General features: G+C 41.1%; 1 protein-coding gene across 2 annotated transcripts in view; it reads right to left on the bottom strand.

The window, feature by feature from the left end:
• The window catches only part of LOC310685261 (cilia- and flagella-associated protein 337-like), a 33333-nt gene extending 14583 nt beyond the window's left edge, over positions 1-18750 (bottom strand). For both annotated transcript variants that reach the window (XM_083457271.1, XM_083457270.1), the window contains exons 1-17: positions 18650-18750; positions 16384-16572; positions 13958-14052; positions 12954-13046; positions 12167-12212; positions 11435-11481; positions 10328-10445; positions 9916-9985; positions 8256-8499; positions 7250-7355; positions 5831-5982; positions 4760-4862; positions 3791-3897; positions 2404-2483; positions 2262-2319; positions 1244-1289; positions 160-219 (exon numbers count right to left, since the gene is read on the bottom strand). In XM_083457271.1, the coding sequence (XP_083313397.1) occupies positions 160-219; positions 1244-1289; positions 2262-2319; positions 2404-2483; positions 3791-3897; positions 4760-4862; positions 5831-5982; positions 7250-7355; positions 8256-8499; positions 9916-9985; positions 10328-10445; positions 11435-11481; positions 12167-12212; positions 12954-13046; positions 13958-14052; positions 16384-16548 (1590 nt within the window). In that variant the 5' untranslated portion in view covers positions 16549-16572; positions 18650-18750. The remainder of the gene's footprint in view (positions 1-159; positions 220-1243; positions 1290-2261; positions 2320-2403; positions 2484-3790; positions 3898-4759; positions 4863-5830; positions 5983-7249; positions 7356-8255; positions 8500-9915; positions 9986-10327; positions 10446-11434; positions 11482-12166; positions 12213-12953; positions 13047-13957; positions 14053-16383; positions 16573-18649) is intronic.

The raw sequence follows: 18750 nt of genomic DNA on the forward strand, positions 1-18750 counted from the left end.
TCAGTCCCATCCAGCATGGCTAATGGGCTGGGATAACAGATGTTGTAGTTCAGCAACATTTGGGTGGCCCTTTCCTGCTCTAAGCAAATTCATATAGAAATCTTTTCAACTTTTATTCATGTTCAACTACCATTTCTCACTGCAAAGTTAATGTCTTACCATACTTCTAATCCAGTCCAGTTGTGGGTATGATCCTTCAACGACTTCATCATCAATATCCTGAAATTAAAAACTTTTCAGTTCCATCTTTAGTTCCAGAGATTCATAATTCTTTTATGGATAAACATTTTTTTTTTTTTTACTTAAACATAGGTTAATAATGTATGTTGAAGCAGTGCTACTCATATTTCTAGAAAAAGGCAATGCTGAAGCTATAGAAACTGAAAAATATTGTCAGACAACTTTGCCTTTCATTTACATCCATGGGATAGGCAGGATCAGCTGTAGACGCAAGGCTATTCTGATTGGGGGGGACACACCATATAATAGAGATTAGAAACATAATAGCAGCCAACTGGGTTAGACCAAAGGTCCATATAATCTGGCATCATACTTAGAAATGAGCATAGGAAACTGTTTTATACCAAGCCACACCATCAATCCAACCAGATGTGTATTGTGGCAGTAGCTCACTTGGTTTCAGACAGAGGTGTTTCCCAACCCTACTTGGTGACTGAACCTAGGACCTTCTGCACATAAAGACTGTGCCCTGTCCCTGAGCTACAGTCATTCCCCAAAACTTCCTCCAGTGACCCATCAGATGCCTTGAGGAAGCCTACATGGGATATATTGAAGGAAACACCCCACTCCCAGTTGTGCTCCCTGGCATTTGTTAGAAGCATTCTGCCTTTGAAAATGTAGTTGTCATTACTAATAGCCTCCAATAAACCAGTCATACTTATGCACATATAGACATCACACTTTCTGTTCATGTCTGCAGTATTAAGAGGGAATGGGAACTGTCCATACTACTCAAAGAAGTCATTGGCTGTAAGGAAAAGCTCTATGAACTGATTGGACAAAGTTTTTTCCAGAAACCTGCTCAGACAGGTGTCCATTATCCTGAACAAGTCATTCTCCATATTAGATGCCTGTCCGTCTTTCGGGTGCACAATGCTGGTATAGTTATTCTGGGCTTCCAATTTCTTACTGAGTTCATTGTGGAAAACCTAAAATTTCCCATTTTTGGCCTTCCCAACATCTTAGAGTGGAGCAACTAAACTTAACATTAACTTATACTTACTAGGAAAATACTGATCTTCCTGTCCCATCCAACAGAGATGATGTATCTTTTAAAAAATTGAAACATGTTATTTAGAGGACAGCCAATTCTAATATAACCCCTTTTGTGTTGAATCCCAAAAGGAAACAACTACATAAGCAGTGTGGCATCACTGATTTTCATATGTATACAAGAATCCAGAATCTAATTAATCTACCTGTACCCACCTTCACAAATGTTACATGTATTTTCAGCAAGTGTAAGGGCTATAAACACACTACAGTGGTACCTCGGTTCTTGAACTTAATCCATTCCAAGAGTCCGTTTGATTCCCGAAACTGTTTGAAAACCAATTGGCACGGCTTCCAATTGGCTGCAGGAGCTTCCTGCACTCAAGCGGAAGTTGTGTTGGACATTCAGCTTCCGAAAAACATTTGAAAACTGGAACACTTACTTCTGGGTTTGCAGCGTTCAGGAGCCAATTTATTTGACAACTAAGCCGTTCAAGTACCAAGGTTCCACTGTAGGTTTAAAACACTAAGGTTGGAAACCCAAACACTCAGCTGCAAGTATGCCCCATAAAATTCTTGGAGGTAAAACTCTCTATTTTTTATTTGCCTTACTGCCAAGTAAGTGTGCACAGGAGGGAGGAGAAAGCTGTGTCTTCCCAGATGTTGTTGGACTTGAAGTCTAGCCCCAGCAAGTATAGCCTATGGTCAGGAATGATGGTAACTGGAGTCTAGCAACATCTGCAGGGTCACAGGTTCCCCTCGCATGCAAAATATGCACAGTCTTTCCTGAAGACTTATTGGATAACTTGATTTAACTGCAGGAGATTCCATGATAGGTTCAATACTTTTCTATGCTGCCAGAGTTTGTGTGTGTTTCTACTGGCTGAATTGTCAGAAATGTCCATCTTGCAGGTGTCCAAATTATTCTTATAAGATCATTCGGTATAGACCTCTTCCCAGTTTACTTGTATTTTCTTAGCCATTTATACATTTCATGTTTAAAAAAGCAACAACAACATCCTTTGTACCTGTTGTCGTAAAGATCAGCATAGGTGCAAGCAGTGACTTCATCAGCTGAACTGGTAGCTGAAAGAGAGAGCAAATGATGAACATGTTGCACTTGCTGACAAAATATCAGAGAAACTAAGAGGCTGGCCATTAGCTCTCTACCTTGCTTAATGGTATGCATGTATCCAAGGGTGCTGCTATCCCATTTCTTCAGACTGCCATCTGCGCCACCAGTGATCAACCTAGACAGCAGGGGGAAACTGTTCGTTGTAATGGAATTGCAAACTGGCAATTGAATTAATGACAACTGACAGTATAGAAAATTGTTGGTAAAACTGTTGTCTATTCAGCTTACTGGCTTTGCACCTCCTGCTGATCATGCTGTGCACACTGCATTGTTGATGCTTCCCACCCACATATATCTACATCAATCTTCTGATGCTCAGGATCAAGTATTGGCATGGTTGGGCATCTGTTGAAGACTCACATCCCAACAGGGGACCTGCTGACAAGAGCTCCCTAGACCTGCTAATAGTGAGAAAGTAGGCTTGGGGGCGGGGAGTGGGGGGTGTCCATAGATAACAGAGCAGACATTGATAAACTTAACATCTGCTCATTCCATGAATGCATCAGAAGCGTTTTCCTACCTGGATATTATTACCCTCCCTCCAAAAAAACTAACTCTGAAAGAGCTTTAAGTTTGACAGCTGGAGAATATCATAATAAGGTGTAAGGAGAACACAACTCAACTATACCTGTATTTATAGGTGTGGCTGGTGGTACCTACCTGCCAGAAGCATCTCCACAGCTTTCAAGGGGGCAATGGGACAAGGTGGCGGGGAGATTGGTGCAGTACCAATGCATTCAACCTCCTTGCACCCTTATTCTTCCACCTTCCAGGAAGCTGAATCAACACATATCCTGGGAGGTCAGGTAAGCGCTGCTGCCCCCTCCCTGCTGGCTGCTCTTGTATATCTATCTCTGTGAGTGTGCATGGATGCAAGTGCATGTGCATATACCGTATTTTTCGCTCTATAAGACGCACCAGACCACAAGACGCACCTAGTTTTTGGAGGAGGAAAACAAGAAAAAAAATATTCTGAATCTCAGAAGCCAGAAGAAGCAAGAGGGATCGCTGCGCAGTGAAAGCAGCAATCCCTCTTGCTATTCTGGCTCCTGGGATAGCTGCACAGCCTGCATTCGCTCCATAAGACACACACACATTTCCCCTTACTTTTTAGGAGGGAAAAAGTGAGTCTTATAGAGCAAAAAATACAGTATATTTCTAGACTGCCCTACACAATACAGTCCCCAGGCGGTGTGCAAAGCATTAAAACACACCAGTACCTACACTGATTTCTACAATCAATTAGGACATCGGTACAAACACAGCATAAATTAAAACAACAGAAAATAGCAACAAATAGGACACAAGCCAGCCTCAACAAATTATACCTCCTTGCCTCCAAAACCCTTGTGGAGGAGGTGTGACATTTGGAGGTGAGAAGGTGTAATTCTGTTAATCTGATGATAACTAGATATTGAATACCTCTTTCCAATGGTATCTAAGGCCATGCAAGTTACAGCAGCTGCTCCGTGAGCTTCACACACTTTAACAATCAGCTGTCCAGTTTTAAGATCCCACACCTTTATAACCTATTAGAAGAAATAAAAGGGATAGGAATGCGGAACTGAGGATTGATCTCTCTTCTCTCATGCTGAATAAATAAATAAACATAAAGAGAGGAGATGAGGAAGCTTAAAGGTCCCAAGAAAATATGCCTATAAACTATTTCTAAAAGTCAGAATAAAATTAGCATTAAGTGTTGAAGATGCAAAAGTTTCACCTGAACTGGGTCAGCAGGGAGTAAAGGCATCAGAATCCACCTCTTTGTCCTAAAGCTGGCTTTTCAAGCCCTGCTCGGGAATGGCAAGAAATCCCAGAAAGGTGATTTCTGCCACAACAATTAATATGTTTAATTCCTATAGGGAGAGCAGGTATTTCTGACATCCCAAAAACCAAACAAGTTTTAAATTGTTTAAGGGTTCTCATGCAGCATTGCCACAGTGGACCTTTTCAGACATAGCCTTTCTGGACTAATAAACCACAGTTTATTAAACTGGGAATGAGAATTAGGCCCACATGCTCTCCACCAATGCTGCTTCCCTTCATGTGCCAACTTCAGCACTTTGATTCTGGTCTGCTTTAGTTACAGGTCTCCATGACATCTGAAACGATGCACTGTGTCTTAAAGTTGGTTTACAAATCAAGATCTTAAACCACAGTTGTAAAAGCCTAGTTAGTAACTTGATATTAAGCCACAATTTTGGACATAGTGAGAAGCTGTAGTTTAAAGAGGCCAGGATCAATGTTCTGAAGCCAGCACAAAGGGGGAAGCAAGGCAAAAGAAAGGGCAAAGAGGGTTAGGGTTGATACTACTTCTATGGCTAATAAATGATGGTTTGTAAGGCCAGGAATGTTGCACACAAACTGGGTCATAGTCTCAGGGTTACTTACGGAGTCTTCTGAGCAACTAATCACATGCTGCAGTTGCTGGTTATACTGGCAGCAAAAGATAGGCTTATTATGGGATGTGCCTGAGTCTTGGTTCTGATTCTCCCTGAAAAAGAAAACAACACAAGATGACGAAGAGGAGAAATACACTGGGGCTGTGTTCAGATGATTATCCCGGGGTTCATAAGCCATGATTTATCAAGCTGTGCATGAGTGCCATGGATAGGATAGGTGACCCAGCTTTAGTGTGAATCTCCTGACGTGCATTAAACCAGAGTCTCCTGCTACATCCAAACTGGGGACACGCTACCTTAATGCCAGGTAACAGTTCACTTTCCTGGTTTGTATCCTAACACTCACCCAGAGCTCACTGGTTCAGATGCAACAGAAAACTCTGGCTTCATGCAAACAAGGATTTGCAGCAGGAGGAGAGAAGGGGCAAAGGAGAGCACTGTGTTTCATGGCTTCACAAACCAGTCATCTGAAAATGGCCTGTATATGGGCATGTTTTAATCTCAATATATTTTACACAGCAGGCACTTACGAGTTCTTTTAATGTAATGTATTGGAGAACTACGTGACTAGGAAAATATCTGACCCTGCTTTTATTTAAATCCAAGAGAGATACACGTGGGGCCATAATGAGGACTTCTTATTTGCTTGTGCTGTTTTGACCACTTTGAGTGTCAAAACGAGAATCACAGGCAGTGGCGGTGGGGGGCCTTGCTCTAGAGCAGGGCTTCCCAAACTTGGGTATCCAGCTGTTTTTGGACTACAACCTCCATCATCCCTAGCTAGCAGGACACGGGTGATGGGAATTGTAGTCCAAAAACAGGTGGAGACCCAAGTTTAGGAAACCCTGCTCTATAGTAAATTTTGATTTAAATAATGCTGTTCAAGTTAGTGCTTGCATAACGTATGTGTTTTTGATGTCTCTTCTACATTGAGCAATGTATTGGTCACCACCTATTTGATTTTATGTAGTAACATTCAAACACACTACCCATAGAAGAAACTATGCATAGATTGTGCTTGACTCAATGTCTACAGCAGATTGGTATATTGTTTGCCTACTTATATTGGAATTGTAGGAGCCCAAAAGTTTCAGCTGCAACATAAAGGGCTCGCAAGTCAGGTGAAAAGTAGCAGGCTTCCATCTCCCCTCTGATTTGGCTGGCTTTGGGCATGACTGTGAGGAGGCAGGAATGGTCTTCAATATCCCAGACCTTTGAGAAGAAATATACGAGTTCAGAAAAGCTGTCACCCATATCACAAATCTATTGCCCTGATAGCACAAAAACTGTCCCATGGCAAATGATTGAAAAAATAAATTGATCAGCCCAGTTATCTCCTGAGATTGTCACAATATATAAATATATCTCCCCTGATTCTTTCCCAGGTATTAAGAAATTAAGATTTTGAGCTCCATGAGGCAGAACTTTCAGAAAAGTAAAATCTTACAAGTGAAAATAGTGGTTTGCCATTCTTCGTGACTGATAAGACCTATTAGCACTTAGTGGTTGTTCAATAACACATGCGGATAAAATTGTGTGAGAGAGAAATGGATTCACTGAACACCTAAGGAAGCCTCCAGCTGTTACTTCCTTTCTAGCAAATTGAGAAGCAATCATATTGAAACACTGAAAGTGCAAACTGTACCTCTAGGAAGAGGTAGCTGCTTGTGCAGAGGTTTAATTCTATGGCTACCATTATCTCCATCCACCCTTCCTTCTACTTTTTAGCGCTGATCACTGACTCTGACACTACTAAACATTCCGTGCCGGTTTCAGGTGTTAGGTAGACCGTATGTTGCAAAATCCTGTATCTGGGAATCTAAACCACACACAGAGAGAAAAGCCCAAACCTACATTTCAGTGTGTGTCTGATTGCCCAAGTTGTGACATCTCCGCCCTCACCCCCCGACATTATAGTGACTCCTTGCTTGGGATGAATAGATCATCTGGCACACATGAGACAAGCATGACTGGCAATTTCATATGACACCAGGGCAATTGCATATGATACCACACTGAAGAAACCTTTGCAGGGATGTGCAGGTTTTGTTCTATGTTTGATGCAAGCAGAGGAGGCACGATAGTTCAGTGCAGAGCACACAGAGATCCGTACTTAGACACACTTATTATAGGCAATCCACAGAATCCAGGCTATGTGGTCATATGGTGACATTCTGTCCCATTTGTGGAATGTTCTCCCTAGGAAGGCTCGCCTGATGCCATCATTACATATCTTCAGGTACCAGGCAAAAATGTTTCTCTTCAACCAGGCATTTGACTGATGAACATTCTATGGCTTTTTTGTGTGTGTTTGTGGGTCGGGGTTATTGGTTTTATTATTATTATTATTTATTTTGTATTCTCATTTTGCATCTTTCTGTTGTGAACTGCCCTGGGGTCTTTGGATGAAGGGTGGTACAAACTGTACTGGTAGTAGTAGTAATAAACCAAGGAGTTTGTTGCCGATCGAAACCCTTACCTTGATGGTGCTGTCCAGAGAAACTGAGAAAATATTTGTACTGCCATAAGCAATGCATAGGAAACCAATTGGGGAAGTATGTCCTCGCAGTATTGCAATCGGCCACCTAGTGTAGTGGCAAACATATTTTTGGTTAACTTAGGAGTAATTTGCTCAGCAATCAAGCATCAGAGAGCCTATAGATTTCTGTAAAATTAATAAGATAAAGCACTTCCCATACCTGTCAACTTTTCCCTTTTCTTGCGAGGAATCCTATTCAGAATAAGGGAATTTCCCTTAAAAAAGGGGGAAGTTGACAGCTATGAGCAATTCCATTCACAGTAAGGTTGAAATGCAATTGTGAATACACCTCCTGCACAGCCACCAATCCATTTAAAAGTGCATTGAAAACTGCATTTCTGTCCACCGCATATGCTCATGAATAGCATGAGAAAGCCTCAGATGTGCTTTTGGGTGGCATGTGTGAAATCTATCTAATAATACTTTGTCACGGGGAAGGTCATTGAGTCAACCACCTGCTGCTTCTCTACCTCTACTTTTTATTCTTTTTATTTAAATTGTAAGCTCCTCAGGGCAGGGCCCTGTTCTGATGCACTCTGTGTAGAAGCAACATGCACACTATATAGACAACAGCAGCATCCAAAAGACTTACCATATTGGTCTGAATATAGGCTGCACTTCCCTCCCCCACCAATGTGGCTTGTATAAAGCCCTATAATCAGGCTAAGGCAGAGAAGCAGGGTTCTCATTTTACGGGTCTATATTTGGAGGTGGCTTATATTCACACCAACAAATTATTTTCACTTTTACACATGTTTAGGGCTGAAACATAAGAGCCTGCACACATATACATTACTGTTTGGAACTATTCTTTAAAGATTTGCTCTTCTGTGAAGAACATTTGCATTGAAACAACATAATGATAGCTTTAAAAAAATACCTCAAAGCCATCAGCTAGCAAATGGATAGAAATAGGCAAGTTTTAACCCATTTTAGCTTTATTTACCCAGGGACATAAGGGTTCCACAGACGGAGATTCCGGTCCAAACCACCAGTCACAAGAATATTGCTTTCTCTGCAGAAGTCAAAGGTCTTGACTCCTTTGTGCACCTTAAAAACAGATTCATCACACTGAAAGCGCCTTGCTGGAGAAGCAGTAGCTGGTGGGGCAAATTTGTTATGGCTGATAGTGCTGGAACCCATCAGAGTTTTCAAGCGATGCTTCACATTTTTGGTTCTGCTAACATAACCTGTGACAAGAAAATAGAAGAGTTGCATGGGAAGGGAAGGAAGACAAACTGAAAGCCCTCGAGGTAGAGAGAGAATTGATTCCATTCCTAGGAAAGGGCTGTAAGCTCAGGTGGTAGAGCACATGCTTTCCATGCAAAGTTCCAGGTCGCCAGGGAGGAGAAATTCAATTCAGTGTGCATTTAAAGCCAAATCTATCAAATTCACACTTTCCAAAATAATATGCAAGCCGAAACACAGCTATCCTTCAAAATTCACATTGATCCAATGCAGTTCTGCAACCAATGTTTACAAAAATGCATATATTAGGGAACTTGCTTGCAAAAATGTGCACATGAGTCAAAACTTCATGTGCAAATGTGCTTATTAGGAGAAATTCACACTAAAATGCTGATGAATTTTCATGAAAAACAATTAAGAAGGAAAACTGCAAATTGCTGAAAAATGTGGACAACTGAATTTAAGATTGGGAGACATATGATATGATACGATACGATATGATACGATACAATACGATAATCTTTACTGTCATTGTCCCATACAGAACAACGAAATTGAAAAAAATCTACATCAGACATTCAAAAACCAACAAGCCTGCTATCTCAGCCTGGTCAACCCCCTAAAAACTCTGATACCCCATAATTAAATACAAGATACTCCCATAGAGACTACCTTACACTGCGTTTAAAACCAAAATTGCATTTGGATAGAAACTGTTTCTCAGGCGGCTAGTCCTAGTCTTTATAACCCTGTACCTTCTTCCAGAAGGCAGAAGCTGAAAGACATCATTTCTGGGGTGCGCAACTGAGAAACAGAGAGAAATGAAACTGACTGATCCTTCCATCTCTACTCCCAGGTTCACTGCTGGGTGCTTCCAGGTAGGGCTGGGAAACACTCTTGACCTGAAACCATAGAGATCCTCTGCCAATTACTGTTGACAATACTGAGCTAGATGGACCAGGTGTCTGATTTGGTATAAGGCGTCTCTTTGTTTCAGGTCAAGAGTAAATAAAATTTATTATTATTATTATTGTGCTCCTATGAACAAATTTTCTGCACATTTGTTGGGGGAGGAATAATATAGTGGAATGCGGACTACAACCAAGAGTACCTGGGTTCAAAACATTGTTCAACCATTTGAGTCACGTGACTCTGGTTGAGTCCTTAGGTCAGTCCCTATCTTTCTTGCTACTCTACGCAGAAAGTGCTTTTGAAAAGACAAAGTAGAGAGTGAGCAGAAGAAAGCATATCTGTTGCCCTGACCTCCTTGGAAGATAGGCTGGATAACAATGAGATCAACTAAAATAAACTATCCTCTTTCAAAAAAAGTGAAGGAGAAATGACTGCTATCTTTTATTAAATCTTACTTCAACTTCAAATTCTGACATGTTTATTCCGCTAGAGAATGCCCAACTTACCTATAACCAGTGCAGTGCAATCCTCATTTGAACTAGAGATGATGGATTCCATAGAAGGGATATATTGAATCTGCAATAGCAAATGTGCAAAGGAAAATCCTATGAAATTCAGAGTGTCCCAAGGATATCCCAGGCAAATACCATGGAGCGACAAAGGCAAATCTGGTGAACGCAAGGAGAAGCACAACCTTCCCAAAAGCAGGTGAGGTAAGATGTGCTGTGCAGAAATTATCTTACAAATAATATGGTGGGATCGTGAAATAAGAATACTCCTCAAAAGCCTCTTCAAAGCAGATGCAAACAACTGCACCCACCTGCTCATGGGAAATAATTATCTGAATCCTTCAGTTAACAGAAAGAAGATAGTAGTTGAACATGTAGAAGACAGCACAAATGTCTGAAGTTCTCTTACCTTTGTCACCCAGTCATTATGAACCTTCCAGCGAATGAAGGTGATATTTTCTTGCTCATAAATAGCATTGGCAGAAATTGTTGGGATTCCTTCCACGGGTGGATATTTTGTCCAATTCCTATCAGAACACACACACACACACACACACACACACACACTGTTAGGATGGAAGAATGAAACCCAGACAATATTGGATTCACCACCAAACATACTATTCTGAATTAGCAATCTAGGAAATTATTCTCGCAAAGTTTGTCTTGATGCAATAACGCCCCAATAGATTTTGTTTTGTTTTGTTTTGTTTTAAAGGAGCTTTAAGTGATACACTCCCCCTGCATTCCTCTTCCTCCGCCAGTGCGCATGAGAGGAGTGAACTTGACATCATTCTGTGGGTGATGCTTTTATGAGGACTCCACATCATCCAAACCCATCCAGTGTGGAATGCAGCCATGTTAGTGGAAGGTCACATCCACACCATATATTGAAAACACAAATACAGTGGTACCTCTGGTTAAGTACTTACCGTAATTTGTTCCGGAGGTCTGTTCTTAACCTGAAACTGTTCTTAACCTGAAGCACCACTTTAGCTAATGGGGCCTGCTGCTGCCATGCCGCCGGAGCACGATTTCTGTTCTCATCCTGAAGCAAAGTTCTTAACCCGAGGTACTATTTCTGGGTTAGAGGAGTCTGTAACCTGAAGCGTATGTAACCTGAGGTACCATGTAATGGGCATTTAAAGCACATGGACCCCCTCCTCCAAATAATCCTGGGAAGTATAGTTCCTGAAGCTACAATTCCTAAACCCTTAAGAAACTACAGTTCCCATGGTTCTTTAGGTTAAGTCATTTGCTTTAAATGTATGGTGTGGATATGACCATTTTATATATATTTTTAAAGGACTACAGGGAAGTCATTTATGAAGCAAGGCATGGTGCATCTACCTCAATATTGTCCACACAGACTGGTAGAGGCTCTCCAGCATTTTAGACTAGAGTCTTTCTCAGTCTTTCTCATCTCTGGAGATGCCAGAGATGATGAAAGATTGCCTGGGAATACGGTAACACTTTGTGTTAAAATCCACATAGGCCTGGTCAAACTGTCACGTACCTCAGTGTTTCTGCCACAGAACTGATCAACAGGATATTAACACAGCCCTGTATTGAACAGAATGCCACCATTTCAGTACCCAGATTTATAATCAGCATTATTACCATTACAACATACGCCTAAGGTCATTTTTAACTATTGGTCAAAAGAACAGTGGGTGGCGCTGTGGTCTAAACTACTGAGCCTAGGGCTTGCCGATCAGAAGGTCAGCGGTTCGAATCCCCACTATGGGGTGAGCTCCCGTTGTTTGGTTCCAGCTCCTGCTCACCTAGCAGTTCGAAAGCACACCAAAAAGTGCAAGTAGATAAATAGGTACCGGTTCGGAGGGAAGGTAAACGGCGTTTCCGTGCGCTGCTCTGGTTTCACCAGAAGCAGCTTAGTCATGCTGGACACATGACCCGGAAGCGGTCTGCATACAAGCACCAGCTCCCTTGGCCAATAAAGCGAGATGAGTGCCGCAACCCCAGAGTCGTCCGCGACTGGACCTAACGGTCAGGGGTACCTTTACCTTTTAAAAGAACAGGAGGAGGAAGAGGGTAGTCTATATCCTGCAGCGAATGCCCAACAGCAAAAAATATCTCTGATTATATTTAAACCTATATTCTCTGTGTTTTACTTTTACAAGTTGTGGATACCTTTCTTAGAAACAAACTGCAGAACTCAGTAAGTTCTAGCTGTGCCATTTTCTCAATTTATATCTGAATTAAAACATACCAGACCTTATCAACATACCTGTTCGTCACCATATGATATCACACATTCACCTTCTCCCCGAACACTTTAAACAGGAAGAAAAAGCATTATACAGTCTGTCTGTAATTTGTTCAAATAAAGCTTCTACCCTGATCATAACTAATACATAGCTCCTTGGAGAAAAGGAAGAATACAAATGCAATGAATAAATACATGTGTACAAAAGCCAAGATGGGTCTATTCCCCCACTCTGAGGTCTAACTTCTAGAAATGCTGGCGGGGCAGAGCTGGACCCTGAAGATCTTCCATGAATAAAATTTTAAACAAGGCATCTCCATGGTGGAATCCACACACGTATTTAAAAAACACTGTGAAAATGCTTTTTTAAAAAATGTTTTGAAAAATATATTGAATTTGCCATACCTCACCATCGTCACCTAGTGGCACATTTGTATATTGCACTTTGCAACACACTTAAAACATTTTATTTGCAGCTGTATAGCAGAGTCCCCAGAAGCATAAAAAAGGAGAAAAACTGGGACAGGCATAAGAAAGGACAGGCTGTCCCTGGTAAACAGAGGCAGTTGGATTGTATGTTTTTCCATTGCTATTAGAACAGAGTAAGAACTGCAGTTAATCAGATGGCGTTAATTCTGTATTTCTGCTCCTAAATAGGTTTTAGTCTCATCTGAGCTCAATATAATATAGGAAATATTAGAAATAAAAAATAACTATATGTCTTCTTTCTTCTATATTCACGGGAAAGGTATATAAACTGGGGGTGGGTGGATGTAATTTGGTTAAGACTGTTGAGTCCAAACTATACCTGTAATCCAAACACAGAGGCATTGTTTCAAGGGCCACAATTTGGCAATACGGTTCCAAGTTGGAGAGCTCATAGAGTCGTATCTCTCTGTTACTGTAAAACACAATGTTAATTAAACACTTTTAAAGCCCAGTAAATGTTGCTTTTTAACGCCAGTTGATGTTAATAAACTACAATTTTAACTCCACCTTTGATTTAAAAACAGCTTGTTTTAGTTCTTGCGTGAGACAAAACTCAACAGATTCATTTTGCATTTTATGATGGATTCAGATTAAGCATTCATTAAACAACAATAATTTGTTTTCTTTACTTGACATCAGCTGAATTATAATAGATGTCTAAAGGGCAAGGAGAGTGGATGAGAAAAGATTCCTGGTTTGCCACAGAACTCCAAGAGACTCCAACACCATTTCTCTCCTGAATCTCCATGTTTCTGAAATGGGTGCTGCCATATTGAAATCAACCATGTAAGTAGAAAAATCCAAAATGTCAGCACTAACACCACAGGTATGCTCCTGCAGAGAATTAACACTGAAATACCTACAGGCCACTTATTCTGAAGCAGACTCACAGAGGCTCGGGTGGAATCTACACACATGTTTAAAACACTGTGAAAATCTTTTTTTTTTTATCGTTTTGAAAAATGCATTGAATTTGCTATAGCTCGCCATCTCCATCTAGTATCACAATTGCATATTGCACTTTACAACACATTCAAAACGTTTTCTTTGCAGCTGTATAGCTGAGTCCCGTGGCTTGTACCTGGAACAGCACCTTATAGTTTACTGCCTATTTACTCCAAGCAAACTATAAATACCTTGCATTAACCATAATGAAACAAGAAAACATCAACACAAACAAGGTGTGTTGCCTACAATTTTCTCTTCCTTGTTTGCTGTTCACATTTTATATAAATATGAACAAATTTGTGAAATTTCTGTGACACTTTTCAAATGGTAGTAGCATATTCATCATACTTAGAAACCCAGAAATTGACTACATACCAGGTTCCAATAATTAGCTTGTTGTAATGGGCCATTAAAATAGAGTCGGAAACCCACTTTAGCCTTCTGTTTTGTAGTTTGTTTTCATTTTCATCCTAGACTCCAAAAGAGAACATGGTCAAAAGTCTGATCTAAACTGAAATATATCAACCATAGTTAAGCCGCTGGGCTAGGTTCGCATAGAACACAAAGTCATGGTTTAATAAAATACAGTTTACTAAAACCATGTGTCAGCCACTGGAGCAGGGGCCTGGGGATGTGCTGTCACCTTCTCATTTATCAGCAGATGTGCATCATTCAACTGCCGAGTCTGATAAGCTTTGGGGCAGAATCCAGCGGTAAAAATGGCCTGGCACTCCCCAAAATACAGCCAAATTAACAGACTACAGTGCTTTAACATGTCTCTTCCCCCTGACTCAATCACACTGTGGTTTAGCATTGTATTTGAACCAGGCCAGAGGCTGTTCTAATGGAAGCAGCAGCAATAAGAAAGCCCTGAATATAACAACCTATGGAAAAACTTGTGATTTGTTGGTGTGGTTGTAACCAACAACCAAGTTAAAAGCAGTTGCAGCTTACAATGGGCACATAAAAATGTTAATCGAACAAGGAACTCTCAAACTAAGGCACAGGAAATTTCCAAATAAATAAGGAAATAGTTCAAAGACTTACTGGGAGTAATTGCTACTTTTAACAGAATAAAATATCTGTGGGAGTCTGGCTGGGCAGCCATTCCCGCATGGCGCAGCCGTGGTGGGTTCAGGGAGGCTGTCATCTTCCAGGCGTTGCTGGGGGAGGGGATGGCTGACACTGCCCACCTCCAGCTGCGTTGGACCTTCGGGTAAGGGCAGGCAGTAGCCGGTCACACAATCACAGGCTGGGGCTTGGAGCTGCGAGCAGCCCACCCCTAGCCCACTTAAGGGGGCAGCCAGGTGTCAGCTGCCCTCTTGGCCAACTGAATTTTAAAATGCATTGATTTATTTAGCTAAACAGAGATTGCCCATTAATTCCATATGTTCATAATCTATTCACTTATGGAAATACACACAAAATGTTTTACACTGTGGAGTTCTCATTAATGTCCTTGGGATTTTAAAAAATTGCTTTCTGACTTGCTTGATAATCTATCGTTCTGTTTCCTGTTTTATATGCATCTCTCCCCCCCCCCCCCCGTTTCCTCACTTTCCCCTCTTTTCTGCCTTTTATTAATCCTTCTGAAACAAATGCCCACTGTCTTTTTTTGTGCTGTGGAAAAAATAAATACATAAAGGAGAATTCCTTGGATGCCAGGGTCCAGGTTTGGAGCAAGTATTATTTGGTGACAGAACCTCAGCTGAAGTTTAAAATCACTAAACATGCAGCAAAGTAAAGTGTGAAAATATAGGCTGATATTCTTTTGTGAGTTTCAAAACTTCCCCTAGTATAGAAAAAGACCACGTTTGGTGAATTATAAATGGTTTACTTACAAACTCTCCAAAGGTCAGATTTGTGTACTTTTCTATACAGCATTCAGAAAAAGTTGCACAGGCAGTAAAACTTGGCTTGGTTACAGTAGTGAAAGTTCCTAAATTATTGGTATAGGAACTTGAGTGGCTTGTTAGAGCCAATGATTGCCCCAGCTTAGCCTCTTCACATGCTGTGCTTCTCAGGTAGAGTGAAGGGGAACAAAGGCTTGATTACCTAGTCCCTCCCAAGGTGAGCTAAGTCTGGCAGGACAACTTAGTCAATGGCCTTAACCCCTTGATGCATTAATTACATTTAAGCATGGTGGTTATATGAGGCTGGTTATCCCACAATTTTCAGAATGAAGGCAGCACCTTTTGTTAGCAACAGGCACATGAACCCTTCTGCATGTCAGCCTCTGTGCATGCATGTGTTTGACTTGATCCTTTGGCAGAACGTTAAGAACATAAGTGGTATGCTCCCAAACCTTTGTGGATTTACCAGTTCAGGGTCTGCTAAAATACTTCTCTTATTTCATAGAGTTCAACATTTTGGCTCCTTAAACCAGACTTTTTCAACCCAGATGTTGTTGTACTACAATTCCCATCATCCCAAGCTAGCATGACCAGCGCTCAGGGATGATGGGAGCTGTAGTCCAACAACATCTGAGGACCGAAGGTTGAGAAAGGCTGCCTTAGACGATACCATAGACCCACATAACTCATATCATCCTTTAATCCGTCTGGTTCGGTGTAGAGACAAGCATATATACATTTGTCAGAGTTAATTTCATCACAGTTATACTTGGCTGACATCATTTTGAGAAATACAGTCATGAGTGAATGTGTTGGGAGAGAATGATAATGATTGTTAGGACAGCAGAAAAGCAATCTCCTTTTCATTTTAGCCTCAGTAGGAAGATCTTACACCTATTATCAGTAAATATCACAGTCTTTAAATAATACCTCACTTCTTAAACTCACAAGAATCAGAGAGGTTTTCTTCAGTTTTAAGTTTGCACTCCAAATGGAAACCAATCCATCTTGGCCAACACATAAGATGTGACCATCCACTGTTGAGGAGACGTAAAGGAGTGGCTCTCTGTGAGGCGTTTCTGTCACTCTGGATGGATGGAGAAGTGATGACATTTGCCTTAGGTGGTGCTCTTCCAGCTAAACAAAGCAGAATTCAAGTTTGGGTTAAGGCCACACACACAAACTGAGGCAAAGGAACATGTATGGGTTGTGAGCTACTTTCCTCAGTATGCTCATTGTACAATATACAGTATAATTTGTTCTGTGGTGCTGGCAAGTCTTAATACACCTATTTCTTTTGTACAACATGGCTATCTGTAAAATATGGATATTGGTCTCCCTGCTTGCACCCTGGTTAATTACAGGACAATTTAAAGTGAACAAACAGTGCAAAGAGATGCGTAAATACCTCACTCCGTCATAGGTAAAGGTAAAGGTACCCCTGCCCGTTCGGACCAGTCTTGCCAGACTCTAGGGTTGTGCGCTCATCTCACTCTATAGGCCGGAGCCAGCGTTGTCCGCAGACACTCCTGGGTCACGTGGCAAGCGTGACAAGCTGCATCTGGCGAGCCAGCACAGCACACGGAATGCTGTTTACCTTCCCGCTGGTAAGCGGTCCCTATTTATCTACTTGCACCCGGAGGTGCTTTCGAACTGCTAGGTTGGCAGGCGCTGGGACCGAACGACGGGAGCACACCCCGCCACAGGGATTCGAACTGCCGACCATGCGATCGGCAAGTCCTAGGTGCTGAGGTTTTACCCACAGCGCCACCCGCTACAGCTCAAATCTGAGTTCTGTTGCTCTCACACAGCTGCTCTTAAGCAACAAAGAAAGACATCAGGAGATCTGATTACACACCTCCTGTGTTGCATCTAGTTTGGCTCTTACTGACATTAATTAGTGCTGTTCTCTCACATGGAGGCTTGCTTTAATCTAGCAAGAAAAGCTCTTGCAAAGTATATTTTGTTGATCAAAATCATTGATAACATTGCTTAAGAAACTTCAGTGAGGCAATAAGAGATTGTAGTGCATTAAATGATGAAATAGATCAGAGGAAAAGATAGAACTGGCTAAATGTGTATACATTCGTGTCAGTGGAAGCTTGGCCACTGATTTCTATGGGAAGTGCATTGCACTCCCAGATTGGTAGGGACTTAATAGATGATCTGAATAAACAAGGCATTCTGGATAACACTCCCCCTGAAAACTAGTTTGCCCACAAGAGCTACAGTGCCCAGTGCCCAGTGCAAACTACAGTTCCCAGGATTCTTTGAGGAAAGGTTTTTAATGTATGGTGTGGGTGTGAGTATGGGTTTTATAGGTCAAAGCTAGCACTTTGAATGGTGCTTGGAAACAAATACGCAGCCAATGTAGTATCGTCACAGGTCATAATAAGCATGTTTACTCAGAAGAAAACGTCCTGGTTTTCAGTACAACTTTCATTTCCAGATAGTAGCCTTGGAGCAAGGCATCTTAGTTAACTTGCTGCCTACCTAGCCACATTACCTGCATTGTTTGCAGTTAAATTCATAAACATTGAAGGATTCCCTTAAAGTTACCCCGGTGAATTCAGTGGAACTTGCTACTGAATAGACATGGATGGGATTGCACTATAAGTCTAGATACAACTTGGAGTGCTTTTTATACTGGGCTCCTTTAAAACTCCTTGCACCTGGTAAGAGAACATAGTGGGCTCATTTGTCACTCATTTATCTCCTCCCATTATATTTCACTTCTCTGATGTTTTACTGTCAAATTCATTATTTCATATGTACATGCAGCTACATATGAACCAATATTAAGAACATATATTGACAGAAAATGCAATTAATTGTTCACTGGTAAAGAAATTACTTTTTAATACAGTAAACACACTTGCAAGCTTCCTTAATCACTAGTGCAAACATTTCTTTAAAAATTATTCCTCCCCACAACAGATAGTTGATAGAAAACATGTACCACTTTGGTATCAGCAGATGTTGTTTGCTCAATTTTTAAAGCTTTAGATAAGATCCACACAGATTTTGAACTGAAAAAGAAGCATTACTGCCTGACTGGAAACCAAACAAATTAAGTCAGCTATAAATCTTTCTCGTTGTTCAAGAGTTTGTGGTCCAGTGCCTTTGCTTGAAAATGTTATGTTGCTATGTGCAAATAAGCGGGAACAAAATCGAAATTATTTCTCATGAGTAATTGTATATGCAAAGCACTCACTTTCTGGATGCAATCCCACCTGCTGTAGCACTGACTTTGCCTCTTTTGGAAAACAATGCAAGGTTTATTTATGGGCACTCCAATCTGTTTCGCCAGCAAAC

Source organism: Podarcis tiliguerta (assembly GCF_965153285.1).
Source record: "Podarcis tiliguerta genome assembly, chromosome: 9".
NCBI classification, from domain to species: domain Eukaryota; kingdom Metazoa; phylum Chordata; class Lepidosauria; order Squamata; family Lacertidae; genus Podarcis; species Podarcis tiliguerta.